A 17,374-nucleotide genomic window follows, 5' to 3' on the forward strand; every position below is an offset into this window, starting at 1 on the left:
CATGGACATCTCGGACACCCCAGGAGGCTGGAAGTGGTGTTAGATGCCTATACGCAGGCAGATGAATCACTCCCATGCCATGTTCTGGACCACACAGGCTTGACCTTAGGCTCACACTTGATCTGTATCCTCCAAGCCCCAGGGAACAGGATGGTGTGGAGTCCTGCTGCCAGAACAGTTTCACATTCTGTACATCCTAGGGGCTGTGTTAAGCAGAAAACCTGGCAGTCAGCCTCCCTGGACTCACAAAACAAATCCCCAGGACACCTTTATGGATGCATGGTCGGCAGTTCTCCACTGCATCCCTAGCTCTGCTAAACAGAGCACAGGTTTTTAGGCCTTTCCTTGGTACTTTCCAGTTCCCTGTCCTTGTTTCTGATCCACTTATTTCATGCTTTTATCGCTAGTGTCATGTCATGTGTACATCTCCTGCAGTTCTGCCCCTTGGAAAGCCCTTCCCATTGCTGCACCTGCTCTCCTACCCACATCCCACAGCACTCTGTAGAAGTCACCACAATCTGCGAGTCCTCCAGGAGGAAGAGACTTGGCCACCCCCCATGCTGCACAACAGCCTGCGTGAGACAACTCAGCACTGCAAAATAGCATTGCAGCCCCCACATACATACCCTGAGCGGGAGACTCCCAGAACTTCCAAAACCATTTGTGCATCTCTGGGCCACTCCCTGTGGGACCGCATGTACTCCCAGGGTACAAAATGCCTACACAGACCATTAAGCACAGGCAGGGACGCAGCCACCAACCTGAGCCCCAGCACTTCCCTTACAGCCTGGGCAGACAAGAGGAGCACATGTCACAGGGTTTGTTGGTGCAACAGTCTGCCCACTGCCCCAGTGCTAGGCAGGACATTAGTATCTCCCTCAGTGTGTGGGACCTTCACCACCGTCCAGCACTCCTTCCTTGCTCACTGTAGCTCCATATGCCTTGTCTGTCTTACACTGTAGTAGCACTGGGGGCAAATTTGTTCTCCCAGCACCAAAGTGGTTCACAGTTCTCCAACCCCTCCACCCTACACTCAAGCTGCATGTTGTGAGGACCTCTGGGGGAAAAGGTTACCCTGGCCCTGGCCCTCCTGCACAATGCTTCTTGTCAGGGCCTCCCAGCACCCTGCCAGGATGTCCCCTCATCCTTGACATGCTCTTGCCTAATTGTCCTGGCAAGGAGAGGGACAAGGCAGGGAAGTGAGGGAACAGGCAGTCTAGGTGTGCAAGGACAGCCTCAGGCAGGCCCAGAAGCTGCCCACAGCCCTGAAAAGAGCAGACACTGCTTCATGGCTCAGCCCTCCCAACCTCACAAGAAGCAGGATCACAGAGAGCTGGTGCGGGAGAGCTTCACCGCCAAGGCAGCTGGGGAACATCTGAGGCAAAGGAAAACAGTGCGTGGGAGGTCAGTCTCTCCCACAGCTGGAAAGTTGCTCCTTTGTGAGTGGGCAAAGCCTGGCTGGCTGAAAGTGCCCCTGACCTGTGGAGCTCCAGAGATGCTCCTGGGATCCAGGCAGGTCTGACACACTGCCAGGGATACAAGCCAGGCATCTCAAGAGAGCAGCTGGGAGAGCCACTCCCATTGGACAAACTGGGATAAGCCTTTGCCATGGGGAGGGAAGGAGCATCCAGGTGTGTGGCCGTGTCTCAGAGACCCCTGGGATGTGGGGACAAACGATAACCCTCTGTGCAGGCATGGGGGACAGGACCGGAGCAGCCTGTCCCTACTCTCCATCACCCCCCATAGCCAACTCAAGGACCTGCCAATGAGCTAGTGCTAGGAGCCAAGTTACTGAGAGCCCTGGACTGCTCAGGATGGGCTTCTGCCTCCCCCAGCAATCATATGCTCTCAGATACCGCACCAAAGCAAGCCCAGCACACCACATCATACAGTCTCAGCTAAACATCAGGGCCTGAGGCATCCTGTTACTCAGAAAAAGCCAGCTCCCCAGGGCATGGGGGCAGTCAAAATTTGTCTCTAAGTGGCAAGAACCATTCATTGTCCTCATCGCCACAATCTTCCTCCCAGAACTTGTCTCCTCACTTACTAAAGACAGGCTATATAGCACCACTGGGCTTATATATTGGGAACCTATCTGCACCCACCCTGTGGCTGAAAGACCACAACCTCATGATAGATAACAAGGGAGACAACCTAATCCTGGTGTGACAGCGTGCCACTTAAGTGCCAGGCAATGGCATAAGCAGAGGACCATACATTCACAAATAAAGGATGGCAATGGATGGCAGAATCCATTAAAGCAGGCTTCATGAACTCAATGTCTCACCTCTTGATGGTCTGGGTGATTGAGGTCTGTCGTTGTAGCACCGGTCTCCTCACTTCGTTAGGCAGGGAGGGCACACGGGTGTTGTCGGCGGGCATGCTCACGCTTCGCAGAAAGGTCTGACGTCTCGTTGGCTGCAAAGAAAAGCAGGAGGGGAGTCAATGTTCTCAGAGCGATGCTCTGCAAGGCCAGTCAGGTTGTGAAACATTTAGTTAGCAATTCAACAGCCACCCAACACCCCAGCCACAAGCTGGGTGCATGCAGTTGAGCAGCAAAATCAGGCTAACAAGGACTGTGTTCATGCTAGCCAGGAATGGCTGTGCAGAACAGAACAGTCAGCATCAAGGATACTGCATCTGCGTGTTGCGGTGGGTCTCAGTTCAGACTGGCTCTAGCCTGGCCCATGGACTGATGTCCATTTGTAGATGGAGTGTATTACATGAGCTCCTGCGACATATCCTCCTGGCGCTTTTCTAGCCAGAAGGAACCCAGATCACACACTCCTAGACCACTCCACAAGGTGAAGAGAAGCACAGTCAGTGAGATTTGCTTCATAAGTGACTCTGGATCTGCATTAAAAGCCTGCGAGAGCTGTGGGTGGGTGTGTACTGTAGCTGCTGCCTGGTGCAGGCTAAGCAAGCTGGGAAGGCCACATCGGCTTTGTTCATAACCTAATTGTCTGGACACACTCAGGTCTGAAAGCTCCTGGCATGTCTTGGCTGAATGTCACCTACCAAATATGACATAACTGACCAGACTGTTCTCAGCTCATACAACTGCCTCCTCAGGGCTGCTCTGGCTTAATTTTTCATCAGCTTGGCAGAGACACCATCTCCCATTTGTAAAATGCAGGCTGAGCAGACTGTCCCTCTGGCAAGTGAAGCTCTGATCAACTGTTTCTCAGGTCAGATACTGTCTCTGCCTCAAGACTACTTGCTACTCCAGCCCCTCTAGCCCAGAAAGCTAATAATTTCCACTAATCTTAACATTTTCGTTATGTTTTATGTGAAAACAATGCATAGATACTCAGGTTATAAGCCAAAGGAGCCCATTATGCACTCTTATCCTGACAGCCTGTGCTGCGCACACTGGACCTCCAGAGAACATCACCTCTGCCAGCTTCCATCATAAGTACAGAGCGCCTCTCCAGAAGGTGCCCAGCTGGCTTTAGAGATTTCAGATAAGAGAATATCCATCAAAGCCTTAAATAAGTGATTCAGAAGGTTTCAACCTGCACTGTTAAAACCCTGCATGCCACTTCTAATCCCTGCAGACTGAACCCCGATCACTTTCCTTCCAAGGGAAGACCAGGGCCAGGAAGATTTATCTGCCAGAAGCTGTCACATAACTGAAGTGCATTTTAGTCCCTGGATCAAGGAATGGCAAAGAGGCCAGTCCTTGCTATTCCAAACACAACATAAGTTCCCTCTTAAGACAAGCTTGTCCTCAGCTCCCCTCCAGGGAAGCTGTATAACCCTCCATTTCTCCGATTGCTAAACCGTTCTTTCACATCAGCAAGTGAACCCAGGCACTGCACCCCACCCATGGAGCTGGGCAGTAAGAACCCTCCAGCTCTGCCTTTGGTGCAGGTAGTTCCTGCAGTAAGGTCACACGAACAGCCAGCCATCATCCTACCCAGGTCTCACTCATACATGAGAGTTTTTGCCACCTGGTAGCCAAAATTCCTGTTATTCTTCCTATTCCCAGCACAAAATATGGATGTTTTACTCTCATAGTTCGCACAGTTCCTCTTAACCTATCACCCCATCTCTACTTGACCGCTCTTCAATGTTACTTATTTCTCATCCCACATGATTTTCTTATGTTCCTCATGCTGGTAACAGCTTTGTGTTGCCAGTAACTGTTCTTTGTCTCTTGTTACTGATGAGAGCCTGTCATTATCTTGGCTATTCATAAGTCAGATTCATTCCCTGCTCATTTCAGCATAAGCTCCAGCACTTCCAGGCCCTCATGTTTGTCTAGTAGCCCTTCACTCCTCCAGTCCCCTTAAGAAATGTTTCTTTGAATACCTCACTCCCATATCCCCCAGCCAGGACACTTTTCACAATCCCCACATCCAAACAGTCACGTCCACTGACCGGAGCGCATCAGCAACCCACCCTCATCCCTCCCACATCCCCTTCAAGGGGGAGTTAATTACTTATCATAAATTTACCCAATGGCTCTGCCCCTTCTCACGTGGCCTCGTGACCTGCCATCACACACTGCCGTTCTCTCAGCCAGGACTGCCAGAGACCACGGGCACAGGCATGCTCTCAGCACAGTGGGGCTCTGCACACCCCCTCCATGGCTCCACAGACCCTCCCTCCTGCCCCCAGCCTCTGTACCTGCACAGGCTGGGGCTCTTCTGGCACTGACACCGGCACCGGGATGTCCAGTTTTAACCATGGTGGCTTCTTCCGCTGTAAACTGCTCGTGCTGTCGTGTCGCGCCTCCGACATCGTCCCACGTTTGTCCTCAGGCCTAGGAGAGGGTAGAAATCACAGTCAGGAGCGGGCCAGGCTCATCCCTGACACGGTACATGCCGGCAGGGCTGAGCAGAGCGCCCTCCTGCAGGCTGTGACTGATGGGACCCAAGCCCCACACTGGACGACTTCCCAAACTCCTCGTGAGGGTTCAGGCGTCACAGCTTGTGTCTGGCTGGTCAGCCACGACCAGACACTCAGAGGACACAGCACGTTTCTAAGGTCTGCAGGACCTCAAGCTAGGTGCCAGAGACCTCAGTCACAAGTTTGAGAGCCACCTCCCATTAAGATTTTTGCTGAGACTACTGTGAGATCCAGATTCCTTAAGAACCAGTCATGAATTAAATCTTAATGAGATCTGGATCCAGTCCAACCAGCTAAGTAACTGCAGTACCAAAAGCCACTGACCTCCCTCTAAAAACAGCTTGTGGCCCACACAGGCACATTTGCTCACCCAAGCCAAGCTAATTGCTAACTACTACTTAGCAATTAGCAAGTGGCCGTTTCTCACTGCTGGTTCTAATCTCTTTTAAATGTAGTAATTTTCTAGAAACACGACATATTGCACAGAGTAATACAAGTATAGCATGAACAGCTACAGAGAACTGGCACTAATCCTGAACTAAGAGTGGTTTTCATACATAAATAATAATGATATGGTATTTAAATAAAAACTGCTGTGTTACCAAAACGCCAAAGTAACCAGAGTGATTCGCTGTCATCTTGCCCGCTCTACTGTACTGCAACTCTCTCCTCCTGTTTGGGTTGCATGCACTGGGACAGGGACCATGCGACTCTTGCTGGCAGAGCACCTACTTTACTGATCATGCTCAGAGAAACAATTAAGAAAATGCATTTCATTGGAGGGAGATCAGGTCAGATACCTCCACAGGTACGTTCCAACCTAAGTTATTCCACAAGCCCATATTTCTTCCTCTCCTAGCACACACACAGCCGCAAGCTAGCAGTGGGAAGCATGTGTGCTGAATGGGACAACAGATCCAATTTGCTCCCAGCTCCGTCCTTGTGTTGCCCTAGGCCACAGATCCCATAGGGGACCAAAAAAAAAAAAAAAAAAAATCAAGAGTCCCAGCCTCTTCCCCCACCATGGTGGACAGATGGAATAAGCATCCAGTTAGTTAACCTAGCAGGCACACATGATTTGAAAGGGAGTAGGAGAAAAGCTCTCTGTTTGGACTAAAACTCAGTGCTCTTACAATGTTAACACAGTCAATTTATTTTAAATGCACAATGAGTTTCATATGCAAGGATTCTACCCTGAGAGTGGCCAAGTCCTAGGACAGGACCAGAGGCAGAGGGACTGTCATCCTTAGAGACATTCGGCACTCAACTAAACGACGCCGTGAGCAGCCTGAATTATCCCTGCCTTGCACAGCGGCTGAGCCAGACAACCTGCAAAGGTCCCTCCCAACCTAAATTAGGCACTGGTTCTCTGAAACATGCGCTGCCTTTCATGGCATTTCCACCGTATTCCCACAGCTCACTGCAGCTGCTCTGGAAAGGGAGCTGCACAAACAGTAAAGCTTACCATTGCAAAAGATACACGGCGGGGAGGGAAATAGGTCAACAAAAGGGAGTGGGGAATGATCTGGATTGGGTTAGGAGAAGAGAATCTCATCTAAAAGGAGCTGAAGACCAGCTGCTAGCTCAGTCGCGCAAGCTGGGCTGGCTGCCAGGAGCGCCGCGCTCAGCTGAGCCAGAACAACAAAAAGGGAGGACTCAGCTGTAGGTGGATGAAGGTTGGGTTTCAGCAAATACCACAGGCCCCCAAAAGTCTGGGAATTCACAATCTAGCCTGTACAGACATGCCCTTCGTACATGCACCACGGTCCTGTGTGCACCGATGCAGTGCTGTACATTAGAGGGCCACAATTTCCTCCTTCCCTCCACCCCTAGCCGCAGGGGTGACTAAATGCATCTGTTCTAACTTCCTATAAGATGAGAATAACAGGATTATTAGGGGAACTCCCACCTGCTCTTGGTAAGGGTACATCTGCTACAAGACAGCTTTCAGTCTTGCATACAAAATGGGCAAACTTGTCTTCACGGTGAGGTCAGAAAGCAAAGCAGATTTCTCATACCTGAAAAACACCCTTGGTGCAATGCAAAGAGCTCCACCATTTACCCATGAGGATCACGAACACCAGGACTTCCTGAGATGCTCTAATCAGAGACCAGCCAAGAGGGACAAAGCCACCACTCTGGCATGACCAAACACAACCTATTTCACACACGCCCCTCATGACACAACTCAAGAGCCTCCTTTCTGTGCCTTCAAGGGCAAATTCAGAGCCTCTGAATTAGCAACTCTTCTTTTTCCAGCATCTCTTCAATGAGCAGATATCACTCAACTTCCTTCCTGTCCACCTACAGAGCTGCCTTTGTGAGTAGGTGCTTTGGGTGTAAAACATACAAATGTGTAAGATTTGCAGCTTTATCAGTGAGGCCAAGCCAGGAAGACAGTGAATGAATCACTCCTGTGTTGCCCAAAAGCTGCCGCAACAACACTGCGCTCCATGAAAGACTTTCCAATGAAATCTGTTTTTCATTCCCACTTCCTAAATTGCCAGGGACAGGGATGCCCACGTATCCATCATGCTGGCTTCATTGTGACCCTAGCAGACTAGTGCACGGGGATCTCCAGCAGTGTGCACACACGCCACATGCAAAGAAGAGGACAGAGCATGCACACACATGGCGTCAAGCCTGTGGCCTTATGGTTATCCTCAAAGTTGACTCAATTTTGTACTTTAGGCAACAAGAAGATCTCAAGATGAAATTCACGTAGCTGACAGAGCAATGGACTGCTTTCTCCCAACTTCAGCAGTTAAAGACTTCTTTAAACAGCAAAGCAGCAAAATGCATATACAATAATTGTATAAGTGCACTCAGTATTTAAAAACCCGGTGAGTTTCAAGAGTGACTGCAAACAGAGTACTTAACTCAGGAGCAAATTCTTCTACCAGTTTGACCTTTTTTACCCTACTAAATTGTTCATTTCCCAATAAAAGAGTGCAGTGAAGGCAGAGCTATTCAGCATTCCCAACTGTATGCGTGCATTTGGAGTGGCCAAGAATAAACGTTACAAACACATAAGATGAAATGTGCAGCGCTTGCCCTAGCAGGGCCTGATTCTCTGCACATGTGAATTCTGCAAATTCACATTCTGTGAATACACAGCCACAGCACAGGTCAGCCAACTGCCTCTGGCCCAGGGCACAAAAGAGACTGGGGTATGGACACAAGAGGCAGGTCTCCAGGAGGTTAACGGTGAGACTGAATGTGGATCCAGCTGTACACACAGACATATAGACTAGCTGTACATAGATGTATAGCTGTGTACATAGATGTACAGCTGGAGGTTGAACGTAGCCTTTGCAAGGCAGGTAACACCCCTTATTACATGTAGTCCTCACTCAAAGTGCTGCAGTCACTAATTTCTGTCTCAGCACTGCACTAAAAGCACATGCTGAATTTCACACTAACCCCTTAATTATTTTTAGGGGTTAGTGATTCAGTATACAGTGTCCGTGCACTTGATCAGGCCAAGGGGCTTTGTTTCAAAGTTGACTGCATTGACACATATTTCATTGGAATGGTCCCATATCCTCAAGACCAATTTCTCAGTACTGTCCTAACAAATGTTTTCAAGGGGTCACTGACAGCAGCAGGATAGGAACACACACAGCACAGCCATGCAAGGTCAGGCCAAGTGTCCATCTAAAGCCAGTATCTCATTTCAAACAGAGGATGCCTGGCAATAGGTACAGAGTACAGGATCACTTGACAGTCATATCTCCCAGGACAGAGTCATGGTACATGCTATGAATAACTCGGAGGCTTCTTGTGCCAGAAATGTCTTTGCATTTAATGGTTCTGTATCCATCTCCATATCCATCCAATGATTTTTCTTCCAGAATTTATCCAACTCATTTTTTAATGCAAGCAAACCTTTAGTATTCATAACTGCACATGACAAAGAGCTCCACAGCTGAAACACATGCCGTGTGACAAGCCACCTTCTTCAGTTTGTCTCTAAACCTGCCTTTTCCTGGGTTCACTTGATGCCCTGTAGTTCTTGGGCTAGAAGAATGAACAGTTTTTCCCTATCCGCTTTCTCCATGCCAATCCTGACACTACAGATCTCTTTCAGACCCTACTATCCTCTCTTCCCACAAACACAGTGGGATCCACATCCAGCTGCTCAGTCCTTGGACAAGAGCTGTTCCAGACCTCTTACCTGTGCTTGTGGTTTGCAGCATCTCCCAAAGTCCAGAAAATGCTCCACCAACCTAGACATCAGCCAAATATCTTCATCCTGGGTAGCCGGAAATGTTCATGCTTTCAAGCTTTTGTGAACTGTCACTGAGGCTTGAAACTCAACTTTTGTAAACCGTCAGGATAGCAGCTCCAACAGGCAGCATCAAGAGAGAAGTCTCCACTATTACCAAAACCACGTAAGAGTCATTGGAGACGTAGGTAAGGAGACTGTCTGAAGAGACTGGGAAGGGGTGGAATGGCCCAATACCTGCCTGGACTTCTCCCAGTGCTGGCACAGTCCCAGTCCTAGTGCCACCACCTGCACTGCTCAGTCAGCTCAGAAGCTGTTCCCCCAGCATCACAAAACTGAGGAATCCAGAAATACAAACTCTTCTCCAGCACACAGGCTGAACGCATGGCATTTGCAAATCTAGCTTCTTCTAACTGATCAGCTGCATGTACAACTGTGGTAGCAGCACAGAAATAATTAAAGTCCATTTCAACTGAAATAAACAAACAAAAGAAAAACCTTGTATATTGCAGATACTCTGCGAAAGTCATCTTGAAAAGCTCCATGCCAAAGCAAGGTCACAGTACCAGACTGAAAGCCAAATCCACTGTGCTGTGGGTCAGGCTAAGAAAGAGGGAGAGCACATTAAATTCCAAAGTTGGCACATGATCAAGAAAAGCTGCTTAGTGAAATCCACCAACCCAAACAGAGAAGGAAAAGCCTTGTACAGAAGCCTGAGCATGCTCCTAAAACTGACAGGCATCTCAAATACATTCAGAGATTTGCACAGTCATTTCAAAGACAGACCATCCTTCCATTTAAACAGACAACTGAAGCTATTCCCATGTTGATTTTCTTCTTCCAGAATCTCCATTTTACCAGCATTCTCATTTAAAATAAAGCTGTTTTTTTCCCCAAGAACATTCCAAATGAAAAAAAAAAAAAAAAAGACAACTTCATTCAACCCTACCACACACACATCATCTGCTTTTTCCAGTAACACTGCTCTTCTCCAGCATAGCGTGTGCATGTTCTTACAGACACCCCCAGGAGGTAACAGACACCAGGGCTATTCCGCTGCAATCCAATCACCATGTCCCATGGTCAGCCTCCAGCTGTTTTCCTCCATTTTTCAACCCCCCATCACTGCAACAGCTGTATTTGCAGTGCCTGCTATGCAGAGTCCCAGGCACCTCCCGCGTACCTGAAGGGGTCTGTCCATGCAGCTATTCTGGTTGAGGCACACTGGCAGGCATCCGGGTGGAGAGACAGCAAAGAAACCGGGATCCTAAATGTGTTGTGCAGACAGAGCAAGCCAGGGGAGACGGCAGGCTGCTGGCTGTGCCTCACTCTCCAGGAGGATTTCTGCTGGCACAGGCAGGGAAAAGGCAGGAAGTCCAAGGAGAAGAGGAGCAGTGGGGTTTCAGGCTCGTGGCTGCCAATAAAACCATCTAGCATGGATCAGACCCAACAAGTTACAAATAATATCTCAAATACCAGGCACGAGCCAGACCTTTAAAACAAGCCAGATGGAGGGGCTGAGGGCAGGCAGGGACGGGGAAGGTGGAACCAGCCTGTGACCCTACACTCTTGGGGAAAGCTGTCGAGGGCACAGCAACACCCAGGCTTCAGCTGAGACCACCACCATGTCCCACCCTAAGAAACTACCTCGGAAATGAAACAAGGCCATCAGCACTGCCCTGACAGCGGCCCGGTGCAGGACTCTCTCCTGCTTTCCTGACCCTCGCTGCCGAGCTCAGAGGAGATGCTGTAACGCTTTGCAGACCCACAGGCTGCCAAGCAGAAGCTGGGGTCTGAGCAATCCAGGCACCTCTGAGCACAAGCCTGGCAGTGAGCTAGGCAGACACACTGCCCTTTTAGCCCTGCACAGCAGGGCGCTGGCAGGACTACCATTCCCACACACTACCCACTGCTCCTCTCACTGCCCTCTGCCACGCACAAGCTCTGCTTAAGTGCTGGTAGAGACTGATGCTGCCTACAACAGCCTGCACCAAATCACGCAGGCAACAATTCCCCAAGGCCCTGCCTTCCGCTTGCAAGCAAACCAATCTGACAGCTAGCTGCTGCCTAAAGAGCAGTCTTGCCTTACTCCAGCGAGCTACTTCAAGGTTCTTTACCAGCACAAAACTAACCCTAGTAAATTATTTCCTGTTGATCTGGTATCCTGAAGAGGCTCAGACAATTTCAGGTAAGCTCTGTGCAGCCTGAGAGAGGAAGGGTAGGAGAAGCCTATTCAGTGACAGCCCAGCACGATAGCAGCTTAGCTGAAACATCAAACTACAGCCCGAGCCTTTGTCCCCTGCCTATGTGACACAGCGCTCCTCCATCCCCAGCCTAGCAGATCAGCGCTTGGGGAACTGCATTTGCCTCTGCCAACACGTATGCAGCACACTGAGCCCCTGCACTCTCCTCTGGAGAGGGACCAGACAGCAGGACTGGGGAATAGCCAACCCCTTATTAAGAGACATAGCTTTCCTGCAGGCCAGTGTGGCACATTGGAAAGGCCTCTCCCTACCCAAACTGTCTTTTAAAATTTATGTCGAAGCAGAACAGGGAAGAAATGGATCTGGGGTAGCAAAAGCCTTTGCGCAGGCTCCGATGGAACAAAGGCCTTCGCCTTGTAGACAGTGAACTAAAAGGCATGCAATCTTCCTCCTGAGAGTTTTCTTTTCAACCAGTGCTCTAGAAAGAGCTAGAACAGGAGCTACATGCTTAAGCAGGTGGCCATAAAACCAGCATGCCAGTAAATCATGGAAAAGCAGCACGCAAGCACCACCACGGAGCTGCGCCAGCAGGAGCCCACCGCAGTGGGGTGAATGCTATGGGTAAGGTCTTTAACTTCTGTGGCTACCCACGCAATCAAGGCAGCACTGCAGGATCTCACCGTGAACCACTTAATTTAATTAGCTGAGAAATACCAGTGGAAACTTTCTTGCTTGGAAGAGGCCAGGCAGACCCCTAGACAGGAAACGGGAAGCTACATTACAAAAAAACCCAAGGGTTTTTAGCATTTCATGCAAAGCCTTATAGAATGATACTGGTATGCAAGAGGCACATCGAGAGTGCAAAGCTTCAACTGGGACCCACTGAATTTGGAGAAGGCTCAGCTATATACAGAGCCAGAAGGTTTTAAATATAAGTAATAAAAACATCTGCCAGTGAAGTCTGAATGTATGTGAGCCAATCCCATGATCAGGAAAGCAGATCTGATGTCCCTTCGAGCAACTGATTTTCTTGATTTTCAGAACAAGATGTGGGACATGATGGAAATCCAGCAGGAGCTCATTTATGGCTCAATGCCAGCATTAAAAGCTTTCAAATCAGCTTCACATCAGACCTAAAGGGTATCAAGGTCTGGTGCCCTCATATAGAAGAGAAGAAAAACAGGGAGCTCAAAAAACTCTTCTGATTCCTGTTAGTCCCCAGATCTGTAGTTGAACTTCTCCAAATACAGGTTAAAAGATGACCACCAACCGCAACCTGCAAACACACAGGCAACAGACTCTGATCTTTGAGGTCCTTTTGTTGCAGCAGAGAAAATGCAGAATAGTAACAAGGACACAGAAGCCAACGCACAGAATTCAAGCTATAAAAATGTCATGGCCACTTGAGAGAGATGCAAGCCAACAGAAGAAGCAGTGACCCCAGCCCTCTGTGTTGCCCCCTCCTCGTGCTGGCATGAGCATCCCTACAGCTGTTGGGTGATCCACAGTGGGAACCAACCCATATTAGCTCAGCAAAGAAAATGTTTTTTTCCAGGCCAAGCTCCTTCCCTGATCCAAGTCACCACATGGCTCCACAAACACTTGTGCCAGCAGAAGGAAAGGAGAAGAAGCAGGAACAAAAAGAGCAGCTGGAGCCAGATGACTGGACTGCTTCTCAAGGCAGCACAGTTTAAAGCGATCGTGAAAACATGGCCAAAAACTCACACTTGTACCACTGTGGGAAGCTAACAATTATCACAAGGGAGGAGGTGGGTTCTGCATCTCTTGAGGCTTAAATAATCTGCTGAGAAGTGCCCTCAGTGCAGGTCTTGAGTGCAGCAGGAATAAACTACTACTATATCACCAGAGACAGAGTGAATTTTTGGTGGGATCATTAGATGGGAAAACATCCAAACCATCCACAGATTTCTCTAGAGCTGACGGCGAAGCCTCACGCATGGGCAGCTTCCATAGAAGAGTTCCCAAGGGATGAGTTCCCTCTGCTCACCTATGGCCTGTGGCACCCACAAAGCAACTAGGTGGAAGGGAGCCAAGTACAGCAGACTGGGCAGAGGGGCTGCCTTTTCCACCTCCCAAGCACGTGTGACCCAGACGACGGAAGCAGGTTCACAGCACTAGCCAGCATGCCTGCGCCCCAGAGCCCACGCAGGGCCCAGGCAATGAGCAATCAGCATCCAACTCCACCTTCCAGAGTAAATGCAATACAGAACCATCTACAACCTACCTAGATTCCAGCAAGGGGAATAGTCTGAGCATAAAACACAACCAACAAAGAGGGGGGAGCAGTGGGAAACCTTCTGTGTTTGGGAGTACTTTGGCGTCTTCATCCTGTTTGTGCTTCTCCATGAACACACCCTGCAGCTTTGCACAGAGAACACCAGCCTGCCACCACATGCAATAGTCACATTTCCAGCAGCCATATCCTAATACTCTGGTCACAGCAGGCCACTTATAGGCTACATCTGGGCATGGACTGATGACAATACCTACTAATAGCTCCAGTGACGGTACGTCATGCATAGGGGGCGAGAAGCCAGCATTGACCAGCACTCCCATTCCTTAGGGAAGCCAGTAGAGTCAGCACTGCCTCATCCCCAAAAGGAGCTGGTTTCCACCTAGATCCATTACCAGCTACCAGACAGCTGATACATCTCAGCATGCCTGTGCAGGAAGCCGGGATACTGCCGCTAGTCTGGTGCCACAGCGAACATAGCCAGAATGGATAACGAATGTAATCACATTAACAATTCAAATATTAACAACTCCAATTATAAATAATGGACTGCCAACAGTGAAAGGGTATCCAGAGGAAGGATCATCTACGCAAGCCTTGTTCTTGCACCCTTTTCAAAGGTAACCACAGCTGCCCATTGGGTTAGCAGTGCCTGCACTGAGCCGGCAGAGCCCTTCGCTCTGGGGTCCCCAGCAGCCTCAGAGCAGTTATCTCAGTGCTCTGCCTGGGTCTATGCATTCTTCAGCGTCACTAGAGCTCCTCGTTAACAAAGAAGCAGGAAAGAGTGATCACAGAAACTATTTTAGCACACATTTAACTCATTGCAACAATTTAATGGGGCTCCAAAAGTCCCTGTCCTGGATTTATTTTCATTACTAGTAAAATAGATGCACTTTAAAGTACTGGCTGATCCACAAGTACCATGGACACAGTCATTGCCTCAATTATACAGCAAGGTAAGATGCACAAAAATGCTTTTGTAAGTGCAGCCATGACCCCACATCAGAAAACAAAAGACAAAACCAACAAAATCCTACCACTGTATTTTAACAAAGGTATCATTTTTCATTGAAATTCTGCATTTGTAAGTTTTTTCTACCAGCTCTCATATTCATCAGAAGTACTGTAAGGGTTTGGGACACAAGGAAAGCTAGGAACACAGCACTGGTATGACTCTCAAGACAGCAGTAAACACTGGCTCTGGTTGCTTTTGGAATAGCTGCTGCCTGTGCACCCACCTCAAGAGCAATTTTCTTGGTAATGCCTCTTAGTGATTACAACATTGTTCATTTAGAAAATATGACATCAATAAACAATTGATGGAAAAAGCAACTGCCAAAACTAGCAACCTCCCCTAGAAAGATTACAATACTCCAAACCAAAAATTATCAGACCAAAAGCCACCCAACCTCTATGGCAAAGACTCTCGGTACTAAAAGCAGCTAAGAATCACTGTTTGTTGTGCTAAATAAAAACGCCTCACTGGCAAATGAGATCAAAACTGCCGCGAATGACAACATTTCCTATGGAAAGTTACATAAAACCACACTGAATAGCAATCTAAAAAAATCTTAGAGGAAGTAACAATAACAAACACGGGAGCCACCCGAAGACAGCCTTTATATTCAGGAAGGATGGAAGCCGCAGCATGTGAGCCATTCAGGCCAACTTTCTTTGCATGTTCCTTTGAAATTCAGAGCATCCTTACTCACCATCACACACCTGCTCTCTCCAACACAACCATAGTTCTGTTCACCTGGATACAAGTGAGAGAACAAGCCTGCACCTACAAGCCGCACCCACAGCAATGAGGCCCAGTGGAGATCCTTCAAAAGAACAATTACACAGCCAAGGACTCAGAGCTGAGCTGGTTCGGCTGGAGCTGCTCTTTCTAAGCATTAGCTGATTTAGCCAGGGACACAGGAGAGCTAGCCCGCCACTCTGATGCTGTAATGTCTACTCCTACTATTGCTTGACAGCCGGCCACACACCATCTCCTACTTTGTCTAGTGGAAAGCAGTGGCAGGAAGAGCTTGTCCTGCTCTGCAAGTGTGCATACACGTGTACATTCATGTGTGCCCAATGCACCAACTCATTTATAATGCAAATAGAAATAATCATAATTCTAACTTTGTTTTAGCAAAAAAAATTTAAAATCTAAGTGAACCATACTTCTTCAATCTGAGTGAATGGCACATTCTCTCTCACTGTTCTCCCTGAAATTACAGTCCCAGAGCAGTCAGAGAAAAGGAAGGTGCACTCACACCTTTTGGCAAAACAACTCACAGCCTCCTGTCTTCTACAGTTCACTCTAAAGCACTGGGCTTTGAATTCAAGCGACAGAGAAGCATACCTCCCATGTGCCGATTGCTACAGGGCAATAACTCCTGAAAGACAGAAGGTGTATTTGTCAACCCAGCTGTCTGAGAACCTCAAGATTTTAAAATTCAAGCTGTTACAACTTTCACTGAGACAAAGCCATGTAAGTGCCGGACCTGTAGAACAGTAAAAGCAGCATCCTGCACAGCTTCAGGATGATCTCATATGGATTGTTCCTTTTTAAAGAAAAAAAACCCTTCAAAGCAGGGATTGCTGCTGACCAGCAGAGCAAGGGGCTGTCTCTCAGCAAAGTGGAAACAGGAATGGGAGAAGGCAGCAAAGGTAGACTTTCCAGAAAAGGCAAGACCAGGCATGTCTTGATATCTCTTCTCTCCCTGGGAAGGCTGTACTGTGCCAGGGAAGTATTTTGCAATGATACTTCTTAGTTCACCAAGAAGAAATTACATTTCCTTTAATAATCACTGTGTTTTAGAGATGCTCTGATTACTAAGGCGAGGTCTGTTCGTTGCTAAAGGCCCCAGAATTTGAGAGCCTATCTGCTGCTCAGGTCTGTATCACAATGGTTCTAACCTTTCTATAGCATGCAAAAAGTAGCTTTAATTATATTTGAAATAAATGGTGTATCTAAGTAGTTGAAGAGTGCAACCAAAGGAAATTTCAGCAAGAACAAGCCTTATGTCAATCTGACATTTGCTGTCTCTGCAGCAAACAGAGCACACAACCAATGAAACTTGCACTCTATAGCTTTAGGAGATTTAACAGTTAAGGTTAACATGAAGAATAAGCTCTCCACCTTCACCAAGTAGCAAACAGCCACTGTTTGTCATTCAAAAGGATTTGACCATAGTTTGGATGATTTTTTCAAAACCTCAGCTACCGATTTGCTCATTGTGGCATCATCCCAACACACATTAAAAAAACCCCGACTTCCTCATTCCTACAGCAGCATGGACTGAAACAACAAGTATGAGAGATGTGATATTAAGTGGGCTTCAAACAGTCTGGACAACAGCTAGATAAGCAGGACCAAAAAAAGGAGCAAGCAATCGGAAACCCCTCAAGTTCAACTAACAAGGACACGACAATAGGCAGTCTCAGCGCAGACACAACTTCCACCGCTCCCTGTGGAAACCTCACTCTCTCGGGGCTGTCCTTAGACCTTCCCAATGGCACAGTCAAGCCTGCCTGTGAAAATAGAGAGGTTGGCTGGCAAGCCTTGCCCTCCCCACGCTGGGGGGAGGGTCTTTACAACTCCATGCAAGCAGGCCTGGATAGCAAGAACACACACCACACACCAAATCAGTTTGGGGTCCTTCAAGGACATAGAAATAGGGCTGCCAGGATGACCACGGGAAATCCATTTCCTTCCAAGGTTAAATCTTGCCTGTTGCCTCCGTAATCTCTTGGGACTAATAGCTGCAGGGCTGGGATTGTCCCTTCCTAAATATTTCTCTGTTACTTGCATGGTGGGTGCTGACCTCAGAGGGGAGTCAC

The 17,374-nt window shown here is 48.3% G+C and overlaps 1 protein-coding gene across 3 annotated transcripts in view; it reads right to left on the reverse strand.

Moving 5' to 3' along the window:
* The window catches only part of RHBDF1 (rhomboid 5 homolog 1), a 39,287-nt gene that overhangs the window by 17,194 nt on the left and 4,719 nt on the right, over nucleotides 1-17,374 (reverse strand). For all 3 annotated transcript variants that reach the window (XM_075515391.1, XM_075515392.1, XM_075515394.1), the window contains exons 2-3: nucleotides 4,633-4,768; nucleotides 2,288-2,418 (exon numbers count right to left, since the gene is read on the reverse strand). In XM_075515391.1, coding sequence (XP_075371506.1) covers nucleotides 2,288-2,418; nucleotides 4,633-4,768 — 267 coding nt within the window. The remainder of the gene's footprint in view (nucleotides 1-2,287; nucleotides 2,419-4,632; nucleotides 4,769-17,374) is intronic.

This window comes from Mycteria americana, chromosome 12 (genome assembly GCF_035582795.1).
Source record: "Mycteria americana isolate JAX WOST 10 ecotype Jacksonville Zoo and Gardens chromosome 12, USCA_MyAme_1.0, whole genome shotgun sequence".
NCBI lineage: Eukaryota > Metazoa > Chordata > Aves > Ciconiiformes > Ciconiidae > Mycteria > Mycteria americana.